We start from the raw sequence: 23,350 nt of genomic DNA on the forward strand, positions 1-23,350 counted from the left end.
CACTGCGGAGTTCAGCCAGGGAGCGGCACTTACAGCATCACAAGCGGACACACACTGGAGAGAAGCCATACAAGTGCGATGTCTGCCTTGCGGGGTTCAGCCAGAGTGGGCACTTACAGCGTCACAGACAGACACACACTGGAGAGAAGCCATAGAAATGTGATCTTTGCCCTGCAGAGTTCAGCCGGAGGGGGTACCTACTGGAGCACAAGCGGACTCACGGGCGAGAAGCCATACAAGTGCAATGTCTGCCCTGCGGAGTTCAGCCAGAGAGGGCACTTACCGCATCACAAGCAGACACACACTGGAGAGAAGCCATACAAGTGCAATCTCTGCCCTGCGGTTTTCAGCCGGAGAGGGGACGTCGAGCGTCACAAGCCAGCACACACAGGAGAAAAGCCATACAAGTGTAATGTCTGCACTGCGGAGTTCAGCCAGGGAGCGCACTTACAGCATCACAAGCGGACACACACTGGAGAGAAGCCATACAAGTGCAATCTCTGCCCTGCGGTTTTCAGCCGGAGAGGGGTCGTCGAGCGTCACAAGCGGGCACACACAGGAGAAAAGCCATACAAGTGTAATGTCTGCACTGCGGAGTTCAGCCAGGGAGCGCACTTACAGCATCACAAGCGGACACACACTGGAGAGAAGCCATACAAGTGCGATGTCTGCCTTGCGGGGTTCAGCCAGAGTGGGCACTTACAGCGTCACAGACAGACACACACTGGAGAGAAGCCATAGAAATGTGATCTTTGCCCTGCGGAGTTCAGCCGGAGGGGGTACCTACTGGAGCACAAGCGGACTCACGGGCGAGAAGCCATACAAGTGCAATGTCTGCCCTGCGGAGTTCAGCCAGAGAGGGCACTTACCGCATCACAAGCAGACACACACTGGAGAGAAGCCATACAAGTGCAATCTCTGCCCTGCGGTTTTCAGCCGGAGAGGGGACGTCGAGCGTCACAAGCCAGCACACACAGGAGAAAAGCCATACAAGTGTAATGTCTGCACTGCGGAGTTCAGCCAGGGAGCGCACTTACAGCATCACAAGTGGACACACACTGGAGAGAAGCCATATAAGTGTGATGTTTGTCCTGCGGAGTGCAGCCGGAGTGCGTACCATCAGGAGCACAAGCGGACACACACGGGCGAGAAGCCATGCTAGTGCTATGTCTGCCCTGCGGAGTTCAGCCAGAGAGGGCACTTACAGCATCACAGACAGACACACACTGGAGAGAAGCCATACAACTGTGATCTTTGCCCTGCGGAGTTCAGCCGGAGCGGGTACCTACAGGAGCACAAGCGGACACACACGGGCCAGAAGCCATGCTAGTGCTATGTGTGCCCTGCGGAGTTCAGCCAGAGTAGGAGCTTAGAACAGCACAGGGGTGATGCACACGGGGGAGAAGCCTTACAAGTGCGATGTCTGCCCTGCAGAGTTCAGCCAGAGGACGAACCTACAGCAACACAAGCGGACACATCCGGGCAAAATTCCATACAAGTGTGATGTCTGCCCTGCGGAGTTCAGCCAGAGAGGGCACTTACAGCATCACAAGCACCTAAGGTATCACAAGCTGACACGCACGGACGAGAAGCCATACAAGTGTGATGTTCGCCCCTGCGGAGTTCATCCACAGCAGGAGCCTACCGCTACACAGGTGACACGGCCGAGAAGCCATACAAGTGTGATAATCTGCCCTGTGGAGTTCAGCCAGAGCGAGCACCTAAGGTATCACAAGCCGACATGCAGGGACGAGAAGCCATACATGTGTGATGTTTGCCCCTGCAAAGTTCATCCACAGCAGGAGCCTACCGCTACACAGGTGACACGGGCGAGAAGCCATACAAGTGTGATATCTGCCCTGTGGAGTTCAGCCAGAGCGAGCACCTAAGGTATCACAAGCCGACACGCACGGACGAGAAGCCATACATGTGTGATGTTCGCCCCTGCAAAGTTCATCCACAGCAGGAGCCTACCGCTACAGAGGTGACACGGGCGAGAAGCCATACTAGTGCGATGTCTGCCCTGTGGAGTTCAGCCAGAGCGAGCACCTAAGGTATCACAAGCCGACACGCACGGACGAGAAGCCATACAAGTGTGATGTTTGCCCCTGCGGAGTTCATCCACAGCAGGAGCCTACCGCTACACAGGTGACACGGGCGAGAAGCCATACAAGTGTGATATCTGCCCTGTGGTGTTCAGCCAGAGCGAGCACCTAAGGTATCACAAGCCGACACGCACGGACGAGAAGCCATACAAGTGTGATATCTGCCCTGTGGAGTTCAGCCAGAGCGAGCACCTAAGGTATCACAAGCCGACACGCACGGACGAGAAGCCATATATGTGTGATGTTCGCCCCTGCAAAGTTCATCCACAGCAGGAGCCTACCGCTACACAGGTGACACGGGCGAGAAGCCATACTAGTGCGATGTCTGCCCTGTGGACTTCAGCCAGGGCGAGCATCTAAGGTATCACAAGCCCACACACATGGACGAGAAGCCATACATGTGTGATGTTCGCCCCTGCAAAGTTCATCCACAGCAGGAGCCTACCGCTACACAGGTGACACGGGCGAGAAGCCGTACTAGTGCGATGTCTGCCCTGTGGAGTTCAGCCAGAGCGAGTACCTAAGGTATCACAAGCCGACACGCACGGACGAGAAGCCATACAAGTGTGATATTCGCCCCTGCAAAGTTCATCCACAGCAGGAGCCTACCGCTACACAGGTGACACGGGCGAGAAGCCGTACTAGTGCGATGTCTGCCCTGTGGAGTTCAGCCAGAGCGAGCACCTAAGGTATCACAAACGGACACACACTGGAGAGAAGCCATACAAGTGTGATCTTTGCCCTGCGGAGTTTAGCCGGAGTAGGAGCTTAGAACAGCACAGGGGTGACGCACACGGGGGAGAAGCCTTACAAGTGCGATGTCTGCCCTGCAGAGTTCAGCGAGAGGAGGAACCTACAGCAACACAAGCGGACACATCCGTGCAAAACTCCATACAAGTGCGATGTCTGCCCTGCGGAGTTCAGCCAGAGCGAGCACCTAAGGTATCACAAGCCGACACGCACGGGTGAGAAGCCATACAAGTGTGATGTTCGCCCCTGCGGAGTTCATCCACAACAGGAGCCTACCGCTACACAGGTGACACGGGCGAGAAGCAATACAAGTGTGATGTCTGCCCTGCAGAGTTCCGCCAGAGAGGGCACTTACAGCATCACAGACAGACACACACTGGAGAGAAGCCATACAACTGTGATCTTTGCCCTGCAGAGTTCAGCCGGAGCGGGTACCTACAGTAGCACAAGCGGACACACACGGGCCAGAAGCCATGCTAGTGCTATGTCTGCCCTGCGCAGTTCAGCCAGAGTAGGAGCTTAGAACAGCACAGGGGTGATGCACACGGGGGAGAAGTCTGCCCTGCAGAGTTCAGCCAGAGGACGAACCTACAGCAACACAAGCAGACACATCCGTGCAAAACTCCATACAAGTGTGATAATCTGCCCTGTGGAGTTCAGCCAGAGCGAGCACCTAAGGTATCACAAGCCGACATGCAGGGACGAGAAGCCATACATGTGTGATGTTTGCCCCTGCAAAGTTCATCCACAGCAGGAGCCTACCGCTACACAGGTGACACGGGCGAGAAGCCATACAAGTGGGATATCTGCCCTGTGGAGTTCAGCCAGACCCTGTGGAGTTCAGCCAGAGCGAGCACCTAAGGTATCCACAAGCCGACACGCACAGACGAGAAGCCATACATGTGTGATGTTCGCCCCTGCAAAGTTCATCGACAACAAGAGCCTACTGCTACACAGGTGACACGAGCGAGAAGCAATACAAGTGCGATGTCTGCCCTGTGGAGTTTAGCCAGAGCGGGCACCTAAGGTATCACAAGCCGACACGCAGGGACGAGAAGCCATGCAAGTGTGATGTTCTCCCCTGCGGAGTTCATCCACAGCAGGAGCCTACCGCTACACAGGTGACACGAGTGAGAAGCAATACAAGCGCGATGTCTGCCCTGTGGAGCTTAGCCAGAGCGGGCACCTAAGGTATCACAAGCCGACACGCACGGACGAGATGCAAGTGTGATGTTTGCCCCTGCGGAGTTCATCCACAGCAGGAGCCTACAGCTACACAGGTGACACGGGCGAGAAGCCATATAAGTGCGATGTCTGCCCTGTGGAGTTCAGCCAGAGAGGGCACTTACAGCATCACAAGCAGACACACACTGGAGAGAAGCCATACAAGTGCAATCTCTACCCTGTGGTTTTCAGCCGGAGAGGGGACCTCAAGCGTCACAAGCGGGCACAACAGGACAAAAGCCATACAAGTGTAATGTCTGCACTGCAGTGTTCAGTAGGGGAGCGTACTTACAGCATCACAAGCGGACACACACTGGAGAGAAGCCATACAAGAGTGATGTTCGCCCCTGCGGAGTTCATCCACAGCAGGAGCCTACCGCTACACAGGTGACACGGTCGAGAAGCCATACAAGTGTGATAATCTGCCCTGTGGAGTTCAGCCAGAGCGAGCACCTAAGGTATCACAAGCCGACATGCAGGGACGAGAAGCCATACATGTGTTATGTTTGCCCCTGCAAAGTTCATCCACAGCAGGAGCCTACCGCTACACAAGTGACACGGGCGAGAAGCCATACAAGTGGGATATCTGCCCTGTGGAGTTCAGCCAGAGCGAGCACCTAAGGTATCACAAGCCGACACGCACGGACGAGAAGCCATACATGTGTGATGTTCGCCCCTGCAAAGTTCATCCACAGCAGGAGCCTACCGCTACACAGGTGACATGGGCAAGAAGCCATACAAGTGTGATATCTGCCCTGTGGACTTCAGCCAGAGCGAGCACCTAAGGTATCACAAGCTGACACGCACGGACGAGAAGCCATACACGTGTGATGTTCGCCCCTGCGGAGTTCATCCACAGCAGGAGCCTACCGCTACACAGGTGGCACGGGCGAGAAGCCATACTAGTGCGATGTCTGCCCTGTGGAGTTCAGCCAGAGCGAGCACCTAAGGTATCACAAGCCGACACGCAGGGACGAGAAGCCATACATGTGTGATGTTTGCCCCTGCAAAGTTCATCCACAGCAGGAGCCTACCGCTACACAGGTGACACGGGCGAGAAGCCATACAAGTGTGATATCTGCCCTGTGGAGTTCAGCCAGAGCAGGCACCTAAGGTATCACAAGCCGACACGCAGGGACGAGAAGCCATACATGTGTGATGTTTGCCCCTGCAAAGTTCATCCACAGCAGGAGCCTACCGCTACACAAGTGACACGGGCGAGAAGCCATACAAGTGTGATATCTGCCCTGTGGAGTTCAGCCAGAGCGAGCACCTAAGGTATCACAAGCCGACACGCACGGACGAGAAGCCATACATGTGTGATGTTCGCCCCTGCGGAGTTCATCCACAGCAGGAGCCTACCGCTACACAGGTGACACGGGCGAGAAGCCATACAAGTGTGATGTCTGCCCTGTGGAGTTCAGCCAGAGCGAGCACCTAAGGTATCACAAGCCGACACGCACGGACGAGAAGCCATACATGTGTGATGTTCGCCCCTGCAAAGTTCATCCACAGCAGGAGCCTACCGCTACACAGGTGACACGGGCGAGAAGCCATACAAGTGTGATGTCTGCCCTGTGGAGTTCAGCCAGAGCGAGCACCTAAGGTATCACAAGCCGACACGCACGGACGAGAAGCCATACAAGTGTGATGTTCGCCCCTGCGAAGTTCATCCACAGCAGGAGCCTACCGCTACACAGGTGACACGGGCGAGAAGCCATACAAGTGTGATGTCTGCCCTGTGGAGTTCAGCCAGAGCGAGCACCTAAGGTATCACAAGCCGACACGCATGGACGAGAAGCCATACAAGTGTGATGTTCGCCCCTGCGAAGTTCATCCACAGCAGGAGCCTACCGCTACACAGGTGACACGGGCGAGAAGCCATACAAGTGTGATGTCTGCCCTGTGGAGTTCAGCCAGAGCGAGCACCTAAGGTATCACAAGCCGACACGCACGGACGAGAAGCCATACAAGTGTGATGTTCGCCCCTGCGAAGTTCATCCACAGCAGGAGCCTACCGCTACACAGGTGACACGGGCGAGAAGCCATACAAGTGTGATGTCTGCCCTGTGGAGTTCAGCCAGAGCGAGCACCTGAGGTATCACAAGCCGACACGCACGGACGAGAAGCCATACAAGTGTGATGTTCGCCCCTGCAAAGTTCATCCACAGCAGGAGCCTACCGCTACACAGGTGACACGGGCGAGAAGCCGTACTAGTGCGATGTCTGCCCTGTGGAGTTCAGCCAGAGCGAGCACTTAAGGTATCACAAGCCGACACGCAGGGACGAGAAGCCATACATGTGTGATGTTCGCCCCTGCGAAGTTCATCCACAGCAGGAGCCTACCGCTACACAGGTGACACGGGCGAGAAGCCATACAAGTGTGATGTCTGCCCTGTGGAGTTCAGCCAGAGCGAGCACCTGAGGTATCACAAGCCGACACGCACGGACGAGAAGCCATACAAGTGTGATGTTCGCCCCTGCAAAGTTCATCCACAGCAGGAGCCTACCGCTACACAGGTGACACGGGCGAGAAGCCGTACTAGTGCGATGTCTGCCCTGTGGAGTTCAGCCAGAGCGAGCACTTAAGGTATCACAAGCCGACACGCACGGACGAGAAGCCATACAAGTGTGATGTTTGCCCCTGCAAAGTTCATCCACAGCAGGAGCCTACCGCTACACAGGTGACACGGGCGAGAAGCCATACAAGTGTGATATCTGCCCTGTGGAGTTCAGCCAGAGCAGGCACCTAAGGTATCACAAGCCGACACGCAGGGACGAGAAGCCATACATGTGTGATGTTCGCCCCTGCGAAGTTCATCCACAGCAGGAGCCTACCGCTACACAGGTGACACGGGCGAGAAGCCATACAAGTGTGATGTCTGCCCTGTGGAGTTCAGCCAGAGCGAGCACCTGAGGTATCACAAGCCGACACGCACGGACGAGAAGCCATACAAGTGTGATGTTCGCCCCTGCAAAGTTCATCCACAGCAGGAGCCTACCGCTACACAGGTGACACGGGCGAGAAGCCGTACTAGTGCGATGTCTGCCCTGTGGAGTTCAGCCAGAGCGAGCACTTAAGGTATCACAAGCCGACACGCACGGACGAGAAGCCATACAAGTGTGATGTTCGCCCCTGCAAAGTTCATCCACAGCAGGAGCCTACCGCTACACAGGTGACACGGGCGAGAAGCCGTACTAGTGCGATGTCTGCCCTGTGGAGTTCAGCCAGAGCGAGCACTTAAGGTATCACAAGCCGACACGCACGGACGAGAAGCCATACAAGTGTGATGTTCGCCCCTGCAAAGTTCATCCACAGCAGGAGCCTACCGCTACACAGGTGACACGGGCGAGAAGCCATACAAGTGTGATGTCTGCCCTGTGGAGTTCAGCCAGAGCGAGCACCTAAGGTATCACAAGCCGACACGCACGGACGAGAAGCCATACAAGTGTGATGTTCGCCCCTGCGAAGTTCATCCACAGCAGGAGCCTACCGCTACACAGGTGACACGGGCGAGAAGCCATACAAGTGTGATGTCTGCCCTGTGGAGTTCAGCCAGAGCGAGCACCTAAGGTATCAGACGCCGACACGCACGGACGAGAAGCCATACAAGTGTGATGTTCGCCCCTGCAAAGTTCATCCACAGCAGGAGCCTACCGCTACACAGGTGATACGGGCGAGAAGCCATACAAGTGTGATGTCTGCCCTGTGGAGTTCAGCCAGAGCGAGCACCTAAGGTATCACAAGCCGACACGCAGGGACGAGAAGCCATACATGTGTGATGTTCGCCCCTGCAAAGTTCATCCACAGCAGGAGCCTCCCGCTACACAGGTGACACGGGCGAGAAGCCATACAAGTGTGATATCTGCCCTGTGGAGTTCAGCCAGAGCGAGCACCTAAGGTATCACAAGCCGACACGCAGGGACGAGAAGCCATACATGTGTGATGTTCGCCCCTGCAAAGTTCATCCACAGCAGGAGCCTCCCGCTACACAGGTGACACGGGCGAGAAGCCATACAAGTGTGATATCTGCCCTGTGGAGTTCAGCCAGAGCGAGCACCTAAGGTATCACAAGCCGACACGCAGGGACGAGAAGCCATACATGTGTGATGTTCGCCCCTGCAAAGTTCATCCACAGCAGGAGCCTTCCGCTACACAGGTGACACGGGCGAGAAGCCATACAAGTGTGATATCTGCCCTGTGGAGTTCAGCCAGAGCGAGCACCTAAGGTATCACTAGCCGACACGCAGGGACGAGAAGCCATACATGTGTGATGTTCGCCCCTGCAAAGTTCATCCACAGCAGGAGCCTCCCGCTACACAGGTGACACGGGCGAGAAGCCATACAAGTGTGATATCTGCCCTGTGGAGTTCAGCCAGAGCGAGCACCTAAGGTATCACAAGCCGACACGCAGGGACGAGAAGCCATACATGTGTGATGTTCGCCCCTGCAAAGTTCATCCACAGCAGGAGCCTCCCGCTACACAAGTGACACGGGCGAGAAGCCATACAAGTGTGATATCTGCCCTGTGGAGTTCAGCCAGAGCGAGCACCTAAGGTATCACAAGCCGACACGCAGGGACGAGAAGCCATACATGTGTGATGTTCGCCCCTGCAAAGTTCATCCACAGTAGGAGCCTCCCGCTACACAGGTGACACGGGCGAGAAGCCATACAAGTGTGATATCTGCCCTGTGGAGTTCAGCCAGAGCGAGCACCTAAGGTATCACAAGCCGACACGCAGGGACGAGAAGCCATACATGTGTGATGTTCGCCCATGCAAAGTTCATCCACAGCAGGAGCCTTCCGCTACACAGGTGACACGGGCGAGAAGCCATACAAGTGTGATATCTGCCCTGTGGAGTTCAGCCAGAGCGAGCACCTAAGGTATCACTAGCCGACACGCAGGGACGAGAAGCCATACATGTGTGATGTTCGCCCCTGCAAAGTTCATCCACAGCAGGAGCCTCCCGCTACACAGGTGACACGGGCGAGAAGCCATACAAGTGTGATATCTGCCCTGTGGAGTTCAGCCAGAGCGAGCACCTAAGGTATCACAAGCCGACACGCAGGGACGAGAAGCCATACATGTGTGATGTTCGCCCCTGCAAAGTTCATCCACAGCAGGAGCCTCCCGCTACACAGGTGACACGGGCGAGAAGCCATACAAGTGTGATATCTGCCCTGTGGAGTTCAGCCAGAGCGAGCACCTAAGGTATCACAAGCCGACACGCAGGGACGAGAAGCCATACATGTGTGATGTTCGCCCCTGCAAAGTTCATCCACAGCAGGAGCCTCCCGCTACACAGGTGACACGGGCGAGAAGCCATACAAGTGTGATATCTGCCCTGTGGAGTTCAGCCAGAGCGAGCACCTAAGGTATCACAAGCCGACACGCAGGGACGAGAAGCCATACATGTGTGATGTTCGCCCCTGCAAAGTTCATCCACAGCAGGAGCCTCCCGCTACACAGGTGACACGGGCGAGAAGCCATACAAGTGTGATATCTGCCCTGTGGAGTTCAGCCAGAGCGAGCACCTAAGGTATCACAAGCCGACACGCAGGGACGAGAAGCCATACATGTGTGATGTTCGCCCCTGCAAAGTTCATCCACAGCAGGAGATTACCGCTACACAGGTGACACGGGCGAGAAGCCATACAAGTGTGATATCTGCCCTGTGGAGTTCAGCCAGAGGAGGAACCTACAGCGGCACATGTGGACACATCCGTGCGAAATCCATGCAAGTGTGATGTCTCCCTTGTGCCATTCAGCCAGAGCGGGCAGTTGAGGCTAGAGCATAGGTTATTTTTTTGGATGTCTGGTCATAAGCGTGATGTTATCAGCTGAGTGCACTAATATGTGCCATGATTGAGCTCAGTAGTGTGCCATGTGTACCTTAAAGTCAGTCGCACGTGCCTGAGCTCGTGGCTTATTAAATTATTGTGATTGTGAGTTGAGGTGCCTGAAATGCCGAGCTTTGCCGAGGGTTTTATCACAAGCGGGCGTGAAGCCACAGAAATATGATCCCTGTCCTTCAGCGTCCAGGCAGAGGACAAAGAGATACCAGCTGCAGAACAAAATAGGTGCCGGCAGAGGATGATCTAGTTCAACCTGTACAGGAACCTGTGGCTTCACATGTAACCCCAAGACACTTTGGATTGAAACCGTGGAAGAACACAGGCTGCATACCTGTACACATGAAAGAGCCCGTCCACGTGTCATATCTGTTCTGTCGCTTGTCCTCAACCCGGAGACTTGAAGAAGCACATGGTAATGCAGAGAGAGCAATGCCTGTACAGATGCTGTCTGTATCCTATCGCATTTAATTTATGTTGGCTGTGTTGAAACTCACTCACATTAACAGACTGAGGTTCAAAAAGAGTTGCATTGGAGTTGGATCGGGTGGTGATGCATGTGAAGTGTACAGGAAGCCCAGTGTCGGGGAAACAAACAAACATGAAAACGGCATCCTCACACAGGCTCCGAACTACCAAATGGATAACCATGTGGGTAACTACATGGTAACCCACTTCATTAACCACGCATTCACATGCACGAGCTCTAATGTCATATACTGCATTGAATGCGGCGACTGCTCTATGCAGTACCCTGGGGAAACCGGCCAACAAATTCACAACCCGCCTTACCGGACACGGAGCCGACACCTCCAACAAACTCCCCAAAGCAGTCGTCGAACACTTTTACGTAAGTGGTCACAGTTTTGACCGCATTAAACTATACAGGGTGTCTTTTTTTTAGGTGATACAGATTTTTCTTCAAAAAACTATAAAGGCTATAGACATGGTGTTTTCACTTCTATCATCTCTGGGCTGGCAGACGGCCTTGGCCATATGTTGCTCGACCCTCAGATGACTAATTACCTAAAAATCGTCAATTAACTTTTTAATTATAAAAGCTACCAAGTTGTCCCAATGATCTACCTAACGGATTTTTGTTCTGAAAACAGCTACGATATCAGGTCACCGAAAGGAACAGATGTTCTCATTGGGACAACTTAGTAGATTTTACAATTAAAAAGTTAATTAACGATTTTTAGATAATTTGACGGTCGAGCAACATGTGGCCAAGAAGGCCCAGAGATGATAAAAGTGAAAACAGCATGTCCATAGCCCTTATAGTTTTTTTTAATGAAAAATCTGTAAAAGAGCTCTGAAAGCCATCTAAAATATTTTTCGTTCCGGACGCGTTGTGGAAGCAGGTAACTTAACTTGATGACTAACACGAAAATTTTCTCTGTACATGATGTTTTTCGTAGAAAAAAAGACACTTGAACATCGTCGCGCGTGTTCCCACTCGACTCACTCCTCCGGGTCAAACGAGGAGGAGAATGAAAAAACGTCATTGGTGACGTAATAAAAGTTGAAAGCGGGGACCGCGCTTCTATCCGGGTCAGTGTTGACTGGTTTTCTTTTCTTTCTTTCCGTTTTCTTTCCCCCTGCTTTCTCCCTGTCTCGATGTTCCTGGTCGTGAAACCCCCGTTCTCGAAATTCGTGTTCTGGAAACAAGAAAAACCAGGGGAAATGCTGCTTCGTTAGATGATATGCCGCGATTAAGAACATAACATCACTATTTAGCCACTGAAATTCAGGGGTTTTCCATATGTGTCCAAGTCGTCTTAGCGAACGAAAGACACATTTAGCAGCCATTTGGCTTAGCAGGGCGGCATGTTGTATCTGATAAACCAAAGGAAAAGCAAAAAGAAACTTCTTCCATCATTGCAGCGGGGTTCCGAGTGAAAAAATAGCAGACGACGTTCTTCGAAGCCAATCAGCGGCTCCACTTTTACGACGTCAAAATGACGCAAGCGGCTCGACGGCTCGTTCCGGGTATTGCCACCAGTGTTGGGGATTTGAATCCACGGATTTGATTTGCGCAAAAAAATATGGGCAGGATTTGGATTGAATCGCATTTTCCACGAATGATTTGGATTGAATCGCCCCTTTTTCAACGGATTTGCGCGTGGATTTCGCCAAGCTCCCTCACAAGATGCATGGATTTGAAATTGAGCGAAGCGCTGTTTCACATTCTACGCGAATTAATGTGGCCTTGTCTGAAATCCGCACACGCACTAGCGGCGTCCTCTACCCAGAGCGACGGTAGTAGCCGTTTTGTTTCAATCACTTCCCCTCACCGCACCGAGGGAACACCAGGTGCAGTTCTTTGAACGCAGTTAACGTTATTCTGTCGATTGGACGGCACCTTCCTCGTGGACCTCTAGCTGAGTCTTCAAGCTTGCCAAATCATGTCGCGAAATTCTTGGTCTTCGCCGTCATATTGGACGCATATAGGTGCACGCATTCACGTGAAAACAAAGTAAAAACGAACAATAAATATATCACATCCTATCATTTCGTGATTTCGGGAAGGCAAGCCTTTCCTACTCCCACGGACAATCATAGTGCCACGAATCATCATCGCGAAACTTCCAGGGCAGGCACGAAACGGTACATCTCATCCCGGCGCATGCTGAAGAAGAAGCAAGACACATCGCCTGCTCTCTGGCAAACGCACGTGCTGTTTCTAGACTTTTCGGCGCGACGCTTAAATGCTTGTGCGCTCCAAGCTGGGACATTCTTTCTTTGGACTCAGTTGTGTTCAGAGAGCTATCACTCTTGTGTTTTGCTACCAAGTAGTCTAATAAACCGTTCGCTGTTTATTCGACGACTCGCCGACCCATTTCGCTTCGTGACATTTCTGGTGGAGGTGCGGGGCATTCCTTGTCCAACGGCCTGGAAGACCAACTGCGACAAAGCAGAAGACAGCTTGGTCTGTCTGCAGAATTCGGTCCATTAGAACCCCCTAAACGCAAGAAGAAGATGGCTGCGGAGACCAGTACCCAAGTGGCGCAACCTGTTGCCACGCCCATAGCCCCTGCACGGTCGCCGAAGACATTCAGCGGGGAGTATTACGACGACGTGGACGATTGGGTCGACCACTATGAGCGGATCGCCAAGTTCAACAACTGGAGTGACGACCAGAATCTCGTCAACGTCTATTTCTCCCTGGAAGGCACCGCGAAGACATGGTTCGAGAACCGGGAGACTTCGCTCACGTCCTGGGACGTCTTCGAAAGCAAACTCCGCGAGGCGTTCGCTTTTCAACAACGAGCTGAACGCGCTGAACATCTGCTCCAGAGACGGATCCAGCTGCCAAACGAAAGCGTTACAGGATTCGTCGAAGATGTGTTGCGGCTCTTCCGGCGAGCTGACCCCAAAGCACCCGAGGAGAAGAAGGTTCAGCGACTCATGAGGGGCATAAAAGAAGAAATTTTTCGCGCCCTGTCCCGGGATCCACCCGCCACGACCGACGCTTTTCTGAACGAAGCCGTCCGCATTGAGAGGACCCTGCTCTCTCGCGCTACCGTCAACGAACGACACCAGGGCTACGAGGCTTTCTCCACGACCGCTAGCCTCGACGTCGGATCGCTCAGACAGCTGATTCGAGAGGTGGTACGCGAAGAAGTACGAGCTCTCCTCTGTCCTGAGAAGGCTCAAGACCCTTTGTCTTCGATCGGTGCGATCATCAAGGACGAGGTTCATCAATCAATCCAGACATCGTCAACCGCCAACCCCGACGCCGAAGTACCGAGACCAACCTACGCCGCCGCTGTGAGACAGGTGCCACCTACTCGTCCGTCGTACTACGGAAACCGTTGGACGCCTCCTCGGCCTGTCCAACCTACTCCGAGCGTCCCGCCACACTCTCAGCCGTTTCGCAAAACGGACGTTTGGCGGACTCCCGACTTCAGACCGCTCTGCTACCACTGCGGAGAGGCCAACCACGTCTATCGCCGATGTCCCTACCGACGACTTGGCCTTCCCGGTTTTTCACCCGACGCCCTCCGCCCCCAGCGCGGTAGTCGCCCCGCCGCAATTGAAGACTATCTACGGCAGCAGAATGCTTCTGCTGGCTCGCGACGCGACCTGTCCCCGAGTGTCCCCCACCGCAGCAGGTCGCCAGGAAGAGCACGTTCACCGTCACTGGCAAGACGACCTGTGTGGCGCAGCCCTAACCGGGAAAACTGAAGACTGCAGCTCCGGGAGGTGAAGCTGTGGACCGACGACAAGTTACAATTCCTCCAACTCGACGAACAGCAATGGAGCACCAACACGACGCTCGAAAATTTACCAATAACCTGAAAATACTCATCGACGGCCATGAGATGATTGCGTTAATCGATACCGGAGCCGACGACTCTGTTATAAGTGGTACATTGGCTAAGAAGCTTCGCAACGTGCAAACGAAGTGGGATGAGCCTAACATCGGCACTGTTGGTGGACACGTCGTAACACCGACTGGCCGATGCACGGCATCGAGGGGCATCGAGACGATGCCCCGTCTACGGAGGGGGCAATGCCACGAATCATCATCGCGAAACTTCCAGGGCAGGCACGAAACGGTACATCTCATCCCGGCGCATGCTGAAGAAGAAGCAAGACACATCGCCTGCTCTCTGGCAAACGCACGTGCTGTTTCTAGACTTTTCGGCGCGACGCTTAAATGCTTGTGCGCTCCAAGCTGGGACATTCTTTCTTTGGACTCAGTTGTGTTCAGAGAGCTATCACTCTTGTGTTTTGCTACCAAGTAGTCTAATAAACCGTTCGCTGTTTATTCGACGACTCGCCGACCCATTTCGCTTCGTGACAATAGCAAGATGTGCCACTCTTCCTCGCATACCTTTTTTTTTCTCTCTCTTGATTACAACAGTCTGTACTGCGCGAGGAAAATTTTTACAAAGCCCCGCAACGTAATGGGCTACATGGGCTACATGTTTAGTATAAGTATTCGTAACATGTCCCGCGATTTATTAACGGTACATTTAATTGTGACCCCCAGGGTAACCAACGACCTGTGGTCTTTTGAGTACTGATGGCAGAAATCGACGCAGGCGTGTGTTTTTGGGTGTAGCTGAGCCTAGGCCCGCGATAGGAATTTCTTCACTCAGTCGTGTTCGCCCAGTGCTAAATGACGAGGAGGTTCCTTACCCAAAATCCGCTTTTGGGAAGGTGTACCATACCTACCAACTCCACACTGTTCATGCCCCGTGAAGCCCGAGTCAACACCAACACGATACGTGATGATGGAGATGGGGGTTGTGCACCGCCCCTCTCAGAGTGAGCCAGTCATCTACGATTCAATACACTTTTATCAGTATCACTTTTTCTATTTTGGTGTAACACAAAAATTTAAGGACACTTAACGAATTACGTGTTGGCAATGCAACAGAAAGTGCGGCTGATTTTCGATAAAGTTTTACTATTTTCTTTCGAATGCCTTCTCAACTCCCATCATTCATTCATTACATGTATTTTCGTTGGGCTTCCCTTTGCGCCCCTCTTCCACTGGCATTGCGCAATTCCGCGCAGAGGAGTGGCTAGCTGTCGGCTACGCGCCGGCGAGGAGAGCCGTCTGAGCCAACGGGGAATTAAATGACGGAGGACGAGTTCTTTTCGTGAGGAGGAATCTGATGCTATCACACTGCAGGGCCGACGCAGCTCTGGGCTCGGGAAATGCTCGGGACTGTCTAGCTCTGGGGGAAGTACTCACGGCCTCCAAAACGCGGCCGGTGTTAGCTTCCAGTTAATCGTACGGTGGCTGGTCGCGTGTGAAATATAACATCCACATTCAACGATCCGAAATGGCTGCGCGTCTTCAACCTTTAAAGGGACAGTCCGGGAAAACCGGAAGTTGATTTTTTCCAACTGTCACGGAAGCTTACATGCTGGGTGGAAAGTTTCAGCTCACAAAACGGCGTGGTTTTCGAGATATCGAATAAAAAATGCTCCTCTGAAGACGTCCGGTTTCGTTTTTCTCCCTCGCATACTCCTTGCCCTAAGGATCCTCTATGTACGTCAGCCGTCACGTGAGCATGACGTCCCCAATGGACAAAGTGAAGCGGAGGACTGCGCCGTTGCTGGGAATGCAGAGAGGTGTTTTTGTCTATGAGTGTACTGAACAGAAGGCTGCGTCGTGATACCTGTGTTTACATTGACGCTACTCTGCATTTTAGTCTACATAACGCGTGATTGCTACTCAAAAACACCATAATGGACAAATGCTAGCACGCAACAATCAACTACCGCGCAAACAGGCATGCGCAAGTCACGTGCGGCATTGCTCTTATGCACGTCACGCGAGAGCTCGCTGCGGCCTTTACTCGGGACCAACTGCGGCATAGAAAAATGTCGATTATAAATCGTGCGATACGATTTCTTCTGATATATTTTGCACAGTTGTTGTGAGGACTATTAGAAATCATAAGGCGGTGTTTCCCAGACCTATGTTTTCGACCGGACTGTCACTTTAAGAGGGAGCACGCTCGGCATGCCCGTTGCCCGCACGGGGCGTGCCAACGCTAGAGGTGACACAGTGAAGTCGCCTCTGTCCACTCTTGGGTAGTTCCATTTTAAATCGACAAGGGTGGGAAATTGACAATTTTTAATTTCCATGAAAAAATATATGTTAGATAGCATCTCGATTGATGACAAATGCAACAATTTCGAGCTCCATCAGATGAACCTTTCCGATATGGAGAGGCGGAAGGTTGCGGCGGCGAATGTTGGTTCGAATTTTTTTCCCAACTTTGACCTCATAGCAACGCGCTTCTTGTTTTACCACATCCTTCAAATTTGGCTGATAAAAACTATGGGTTCAAGACAGCACGTGGAAAAAGTTCCGTGACTCCTACTTGAAAGGGGCGCTACGAAAAAATTCCCGAACACAGCACTTCCGGCAAAAAATGTACGATTTCGAACTTTTATTGTTCATGAGCGGGTACACGCATTCCCTTGAAGGTAGATTCATTAGAACCGCTAGCTCATTCTCTATCGAATGGTATAGATATCATTTATATTGCTCCTGTGGTAGAGCGAGCAGACGGCTGTAAGTAGAAGCAACTCGCCAAATTGCTCCCCCCCAATCGCACCCCTCAAAACGTCAGTTTATATATTAAATTTCCTTCTCCCCCACTACGCGCTCCGACAAAGAAACTGCCCCCCTCCCCAAACCGAGCGTCTGGATCCGCCCCTGACACAGGCTGATACATGGTGACTGATAGTCTGGAGCACGCCGAGCAGGCGTAACCGGAAATGTCTTTCTAAACTCAAAAATTTGTCCTAAAATACGAATAAAATTTCGGCCAGAGGATTGATAGGTTGGCCCTTTATATCCTCGTCAATCAGACGAAATTTATTGCTCTTTGTGCCACGCCACGCTGTTATTTAAGTGCTGTTAGTGAATGCGTGCAGTATTAGTAATTTGTAGACACGGTTATAGGTCTAGTAACGCTACTGCACGAATTTTGGCTCCCGGATTTGTCAAAAGATTCGATAAATCCGGATTTAAAAGCGGATATGATTTAGGTCCGGAAAAACAAATCCGGATTAGAAAGGATTTGATTTAACGTGTCAAAATTAAATCCGGACTTGATTTGGATTTGATTTACTACCTTCAGAAAAAAATGCGGATTTGATTTAAATCCGATTTGAGCGGCCAAATCCGCAACACTGATTGCCACCGTTGCGCACGGTCGCGATTTTCAAAATCGAATTCTGCGATATTTGTGCATCTGTTGTGAGAATTACTTCGCATCGTGCATTTTAATAAGCTCACGAACCGCTTGGTTCAAAAAATGGTAGTGACTAAAGTGCTTTCCGAGCTCCTTTAATAGAAATACCCAGTAGAAGCCGGGTTCAGATCCACACATGACAGATAGGGAGTCTTGTCTCATATATAAGTTCAACGCCCTTCAACCGTTCGGTATCAACAAATCACAAGGCACCCTAGAAACACTTCACAAATAAAATATACTCCCACACGTTTTCCCTTCTATCCCCTTATGTGTTATATCCTGCATGGCCACTACCTTTTGCTTTCCTTATTGCATGCCACAACTTTCTATTACGAATCTATCTTTAAAAAAAAAAACGCTCTAGTCGCTATTAAACCTTCCCCATGTAACCACTAACCTCCTTACCTTTCGCAATGCTCGCCAATTCCTGCCTGTTGTCCCGCTTCGTCCCCTTGATCGTGAGGTAGTAGCTCATAAGCACCAAATGCTCAAAACCTCCAAACGCTCATATGCACCGAAAAAAAGTTGGTGGTTTTGAGCGTTTGGTGGAAATGAGCAGGAGGGGAGAAGCTGCTCATAAGCACCAAACGTCCAGAACATCCGAATGCTCATATGCACCGAAAGGCGGGAGACCATAAAGGCGAGGAGGAGGAGTGTCGTTGGGAGGAACCCGAGAGGTCTGCCTGCCTGATTAGGCGGCATGTTTCTCGGGAAGGGAAAGGTGGTGGAGAGGAGGAGAGGAAAGGGTGAAGTGGAAGACCGAGCGGAATCCGCTCGGGGGGAGGATAGCTGCGTCCATGGGCCGACTTCAGGGGAACTGTGCCGGCATACGCCTATTACACATCTGAGGGAAACCCAGGAAAAACCCCAGACGGCACATTCGAACCGCGGACCTCCCAGTCTCCAAGCGCACGCGTTACCGCTGCGCCACCGGAGCTGGTACCATAAAGGCCGGGTCTTCCTCTCCCGCATTTGGAACAAGGTCATAGGGTGAGAAAGGTGGAATGAATGGCGACTACCAAGGCCGCTTAATGTGTCAGTTTGAAGTTTATGTAACAGCTTGGTCCTGCTTGTATGTAGTCAGAACGAATTTTTATGGAAGTTTATTTTTATCTATCGTGAGTCAGTGGGTGTTTGAACGCCGTAGTGTCCGCCCATTTGGTCGAACGCCGTTTGGTCTAATGACGTTTGATCGAAGGCGTTTGATCGAACGCCGCTTGGTCGAAAACCGTTTGGTCGAAAGCCGGTTGATCGACGCCGTTTGTTCGAAGGGAGTTCAAAACTGCATGCACTGTGTCATCCGCACCTCTTTTTCTGTAACTTTTGACTCGAGCATACGGAGCTGGCAATCAGGGTACTCTGCTTTTTTTTTTCGTTCTTATTACTATTATTTCTTTTTTTTTTTTATGCAGGGAGACCGCTGGTTACTTGCAGACGTTTGTAATTTACGAACCAGTCGGACACATCTTGAAGAAAGTTGCCCCAGGTTGGGAGCAGCCGATAGTCTGTGTTTCTTCTGAGCACCATCGCTGGTGACATATTTAAAGGGAACGGTCTGAAACGGGTTAGCCATATGTGCGTGATAGCCACTCGAAGTCTGTGGATGCTAAGAAGGAAATTTCGCCCTGGCACAACGAAAGATATTAAATTAACAGCATATAAAACCTTAGTTCAACCTCGTTTAGTGTATGCATCTGCAATCTGGGTCACTACACACGCTGTAAACTGAAAAACACCCTTATGGGTGTAAATGGCTTGTCCTATAACTTACACCACTTTTTACATGTTATGGTCTGGAACACCCTTTTTAGAGGGTGTATTCTGTGTAAAACACCCTCTGAAGGGGTGCTTTTCCTTGAAAATGCCTCGTTTTGCACCCTTTAAACACCCTTTTAGGAGGGTGTTTAACACTCTTACACCCCTTCAAAAGGGTGTAAGCTCCCGCGGCAGCATGCCGAGCCATGCAGTCCGACGTTTTTGCTTGTATGGCAACAACCACCCTAGAGACGGCACAGTTACAGCCGTGGTTCCACCGCAGAACCTGCCTAAACTGGAGCGCAGCGCGTCACTGGCAACCCTCATCGTCCTAGCAACACTGTGAGTCAGTAAAAAAAAATATATAGAATGAAAGCAAAATAGTTGGACATGCGTAAGGGAAGAGGTGAAGATCGCAACATCGTAACGCCGTCCGTGCTCGCGAAATGAGCCGCGTTACGATGCTGCCATCTTCAGACGATGCCAGTAATGAGCCCGGGCACCCTCGGTAGCCTAAATTGGCGTACCAGATTGATCATATACTGAAATACAGTTCGTTGAAGTATGTTCGCTAAGCTTAGTGCGGAAAAACTCGTCTGTAACGGTGACGAACATGTGTCTTTGCAATTAAAACGTACGCCTCTAACGAGTCAAAGATATCAGTGAGCTTCCTGACATCCCTCCCTGTCAAATATTGTGTTTTCAACTCAAGCTATCGTCTATAATGTGATTACCTAATGAGCGGAGCTGTCAAGCCAATGTAATTTTTCTCTCACGAATGAAAACACTATTTTCAACACCAGTGTAGAAAGGGTGTATATAAGGTAAACACCTTTTTTGACACCAGTGTTACTTGAAGGGTGTAAAGACAGGTGTAAACGCATAACAACACCCTTTTTGATACAGCACTTGGTGTAATAAAGAGTGTATTTTCTCATACACCTTTTTAGCACCCTTTTCGCGGCCTTTGGTTAACTTTGTGGAATTAAAAAAGGTGTATTTGCTTAAAAACACATTTTTTTTTACCCAGAAAGGGTGTTTTTGAATTTACTGTGCATGCACGATATCCGAAAAAATAGGGAAAGTACAAAGATCTGCTGCCCTGCTTATCTTGTCTAGGTTTCGAAGGACTTCTTCGGTTACATGTCTGTTCCAAGAACTAAATTTAGATTCACCTGCACATAGGCGAAAAGTAAATAAACTAAAACTGTTCTTTCTCCTATACAATGGTCAGTTGATTATCAGAAACAATAACACATTGTTAAAATTTATCCACATTCATCAGGAATAAATAATCGAAAAATGTAATTAATTTATTTGTTATTTATTTGCCAAGACTTGAAATCAATTATTATTTGACAAAGTGGGTTAGCATGAGGAATGTGTTTACGAGCAAACGGGTTACACGCAGTTAAATGTTGCTTAGGATAACGACATTTAGAACTCCGGCGTTCAACACTCCAAGTGAACCAATAAGAAATCGATCAAACGACCGCTGCCGTTTCGATCTTCGATGAAATGTCTTTCGACCAAATCATATGTCGGCACAGTTCCTATAGGAGTCGACCAGGATGCACATTCCCCCAGGCCGTCAGTCGTGACGTTGCCCACCTCTGTGAGGCCAACAACGGCGAGACCTTTCATCGTCACCACAGTGAATTAAATTCGCCTACCTGAGGTAGAGTGTGGTTGACAAAACGTGTATAAGAGAAAATGTGGTCGATGAACGGATATCAACATGGAACGCCGTCTACTCCATAGCGCCTTAAGCTACATAAACGAGTAAACACAAGAGAAAACGATTAGTAAAAATAAACTGAAGAGATAACATTAAACTGAATATATGTTAGAGGTTCAACGATAACACCCAGTGAGCTTGAACTAGCGGTGCAGGAAGGAGGATTGACGCTGCACAGCGTCGCAGTCAGGCACTGGCGTCATCGAATGGTTCTGTAGCATTCGCTACAGTTCCACAGTATAAAGTCTGCGTCGTGAAGCATACACTAGAAGTAGTTTTGGCATGTGCTACAACGTGTCTGTTTTTGCATGTACTTGCCTGTTTATGTATTTTTTTGGGTCTAAATATCTGTCTATTTTCATGGTTTCGTTTTGGCACGTAAATTTCCGTAATGTTGTTCTTGAAAGTGAACATATTCGACACAAGTGTGTCTGGTTGGGTGAGAACTATGATAGTAACGAAAATCTCCAACCAAGTTACAGGACGGGGATACCCGACGTTTCGGAGCCAGTTCGGCTCCTTCCTCAGGGGTGACTGTAGTGGCCGTTGGCAGCAGCGTTCTTGCCGTGGTTCGAATTTCGTGATTCGCCGGATTGTTTTTCAGTCACGTGACGGAGGCCGCTGACGTATACGCTGGGTAACGCTCCAACAGATCGGTTAAGGTTTCCAGGTGTGGATTGTATATGCCAGGACTCTACAAACATTCTTTTGATCTGATTACCCTCAAGGTCGACGATGCAGACGTTTTGAAAGTCGACAGGATGGTCTCGAACTTGACAGTGTTCAGCGAGAGCGCTTCGTTCGATGTCCGACTTCCGTACATCATTCTTATGTTGCCGTAGCCTTTCGGGGAAGTTCTTTGTCTCGCCGATATATGATGCGCTGCATTTGGTGCATGGAATTTTATAGACTACACCTTGTGCTTTCTCTTTCGGTGGGCGATCTTTCGGCCGCGATATATAGTGTCCGATTGTTGAGACGGGTTTGTGAGACACACGTATTCCTTCCTTCGCTAGTATAAGTGTCAGAGACTCGCTGATTCCCTTCACATATGGCATGGTGATTCGTCTAGTCTGACAGGACTGGTCGTCAGTTGGACGTGGTCGGTTTCGGAGACCGCGAGCTTGACGACGGGCGACTCTCTGAACAAAGCTACTTGTGTATCCGTTCTTTTTTTAAATCGGAAGTGATTGCTGCTTCTTCTTTTTTCCTGTCTTTCTCCGACAAACAAATCTTCTTAGCTCTCGAAAAAAGGGACGAAACCACCGAAGCCTTGTGACACGTAGGGTGATTGGAATCAAACCTTAGATATCGTCCCGTTTTAGTGGGCTTCCTGTACACGGTGAACTTTAGGTCACTTCCTTCTCTCTTTACGAGTACATCGAGAAAAGGCAAAACGTTGTCCCTCTCGAGTTCCACGGTAAACTGGATGGATGGCTCGATGCGGTTTAGGCGTGCCAAAAACTCGTCAACATCGGAATTCTTCAAAATACAGAAGCAATCGTCTACGTACCGTAAGAATGTTTTCGGTTTAATATCGGGGGATTGCAGGGCCCTTTCTTCAATTGATTCCATCACCAAGTTCGCTGCGGTTACCGATATTGACGCACCCATTGCTGTTCCGGTAGTCTGCTTGTAGTACTCTCCGTTGAATGAGAAGTACGTTCCGCTGAGGCAGAAATCTAGGAGGCGGCACACTTCGTGAACGCTGGGGTGGGTTCTAGTCGCCAGGTCGTTGTCCCTCTCAAGTGCCATCCTGGCAGCGTCCACTGCCAGTGGGACCGACGCGTTCGTGAAGAGAGACACAACGTCAAACGAAACGAGGCACTCGTCAGCGCTGATGGTGAGACGCGCTCCACGAAGTGGGCAGAGTTTCGTACATGAGTTGGGGTGTTTCCGATGAGCGGGGATAAAACCTTGTGTAGGTAGCAGGATAACGCCCGAAGAGGGGACGATCTGAAGTCTACAATGGGGCGGAGGGGGATACCGGGCTTGTGGATCTTAGGGAGACCATAGAAACCAGGCGCGTTACCGTTCCTGCAGATAAGTCGTAAGTAGAGGGCTCTTGCATCTGGGTATTTCTTGAATATATCAGCAAGTATCTTATTAAGCTTAGTCTGAATCTGCGATGCCGGGTCTTTTTTGAGATTTTCATACGTACTGTTGTCAAGGAGGTCTCGGATTTTG

At 51.0% G+C, this 23,350-nt stretch overlaps 5 protein-coding genes across 5 annotated transcripts in view; 4 read left to right on the forward strand and 1 right to left on the reverse strand.

Annotated features, from left to right (window-relative positions):
• Positions 1-5,540, forward strand: part of LOC135371575 (zinc finger protein 271-like) — a 36,034-nt gene extending 30,494 nt beyond the window's left edge. The window contains exon 7 of the mRNA XM_064605566.1: positions 16-5,540. Within this exon, the coding sequence (XP_064461636.1) occupies positions 16-741 (726 nt within the window). The 3' untranslated portion in view covers positions 742-5,540. The remainder of the gene's footprint in view (positions 1-15) is intronic.
• On the forward strand, positions 1,389-3,299 carry LOC135371576 (zinc finger protein 431-like). The gene is made up of 6 exons (XM_064605567.1): positions 1,389-1,726; positions 1,789-2,009; positions 2,128-2,302; positions 2,449-2,621; positions 2,939-3,070; positions 3,124-3,299. The coding sequence occupies exons 1-6, from the start codon at positions 1,389-1,391 to the stop codon at positions 3,297-3,299; spliced, it is 1,215 nt and encodes a 404-aa protein (XP_064461637.1).
• On the forward strand, positions 3,394-5,520 carry LOC135371578 (zinc finger protein 45-like). Its single transcript, XM_064605568.1, has 7 exons — positions 3,394-3,652; positions 3,813-3,985; positions 4,272-4,537; positions 4,600-4,701; positions 4,764-4,984; positions 5,103-5,193; positions 5,256-5,520. The coding sequence occupies exons 1-7, from the start codon at positions 3,394-3,396 to the stop codon at positions 5,518-5,520; spliced, it is 1,377 nt and encodes a 458-aa protein (XP_064461638.1).
• Positions 5,541-8,855: 3,315 nt separating the features above from the next.
• Positions 8,856-9,867, forward strand: LOC135371579 (zinc finger protein 233-like). Its single transcript, XM_064605569.1, has 6 exons — positions 8,856-8,965; positions 9,028-9,129; positions 9,192-9,293; positions 9,356-9,457; positions 9,520-9,621; positions 9,684-9,867. The coding sequence occupies exons 1-6, from the start codon at positions 8,856-8,858 to the stop codon at positions 9,865-9,867; spliced, it is 702 nt and encodes a 233-aa protein (XP_064461639.1).
• A 12,448-nt stretch (positions 9,868-22,315) lies between these two features.
• Positions 22,316-22,918, reverse strand: LOC135371580 (uncharacterized). Its single transcript, XM_064605570.1, has one exon. It carries the CDS (start codon positions 22,916-22,918, stop codon positions 22,316-22,318), a length of 603 nt encoding a protein of 200 aa, XP_064461640.1.
• Positions 22,919-23,350: the final 432 nt, after the last annotated feature.

This window comes from Ornithodoros turicata, unplaced genomic scaffold, assembly GCF_037126465.1.
Source record: "Ornithodoros turicata isolate Travis unplaced genomic scaffold, ASM3712646v1 Chromosome113, whole genome shotgun sequence".
In the NCBI taxonomy this organism is placed as follows: Eukaryota; Metazoa; Arthropoda; class Arachnida; order Ixodida; family Argasidae; genus Ornithodoros; species Ornithodoros turicata.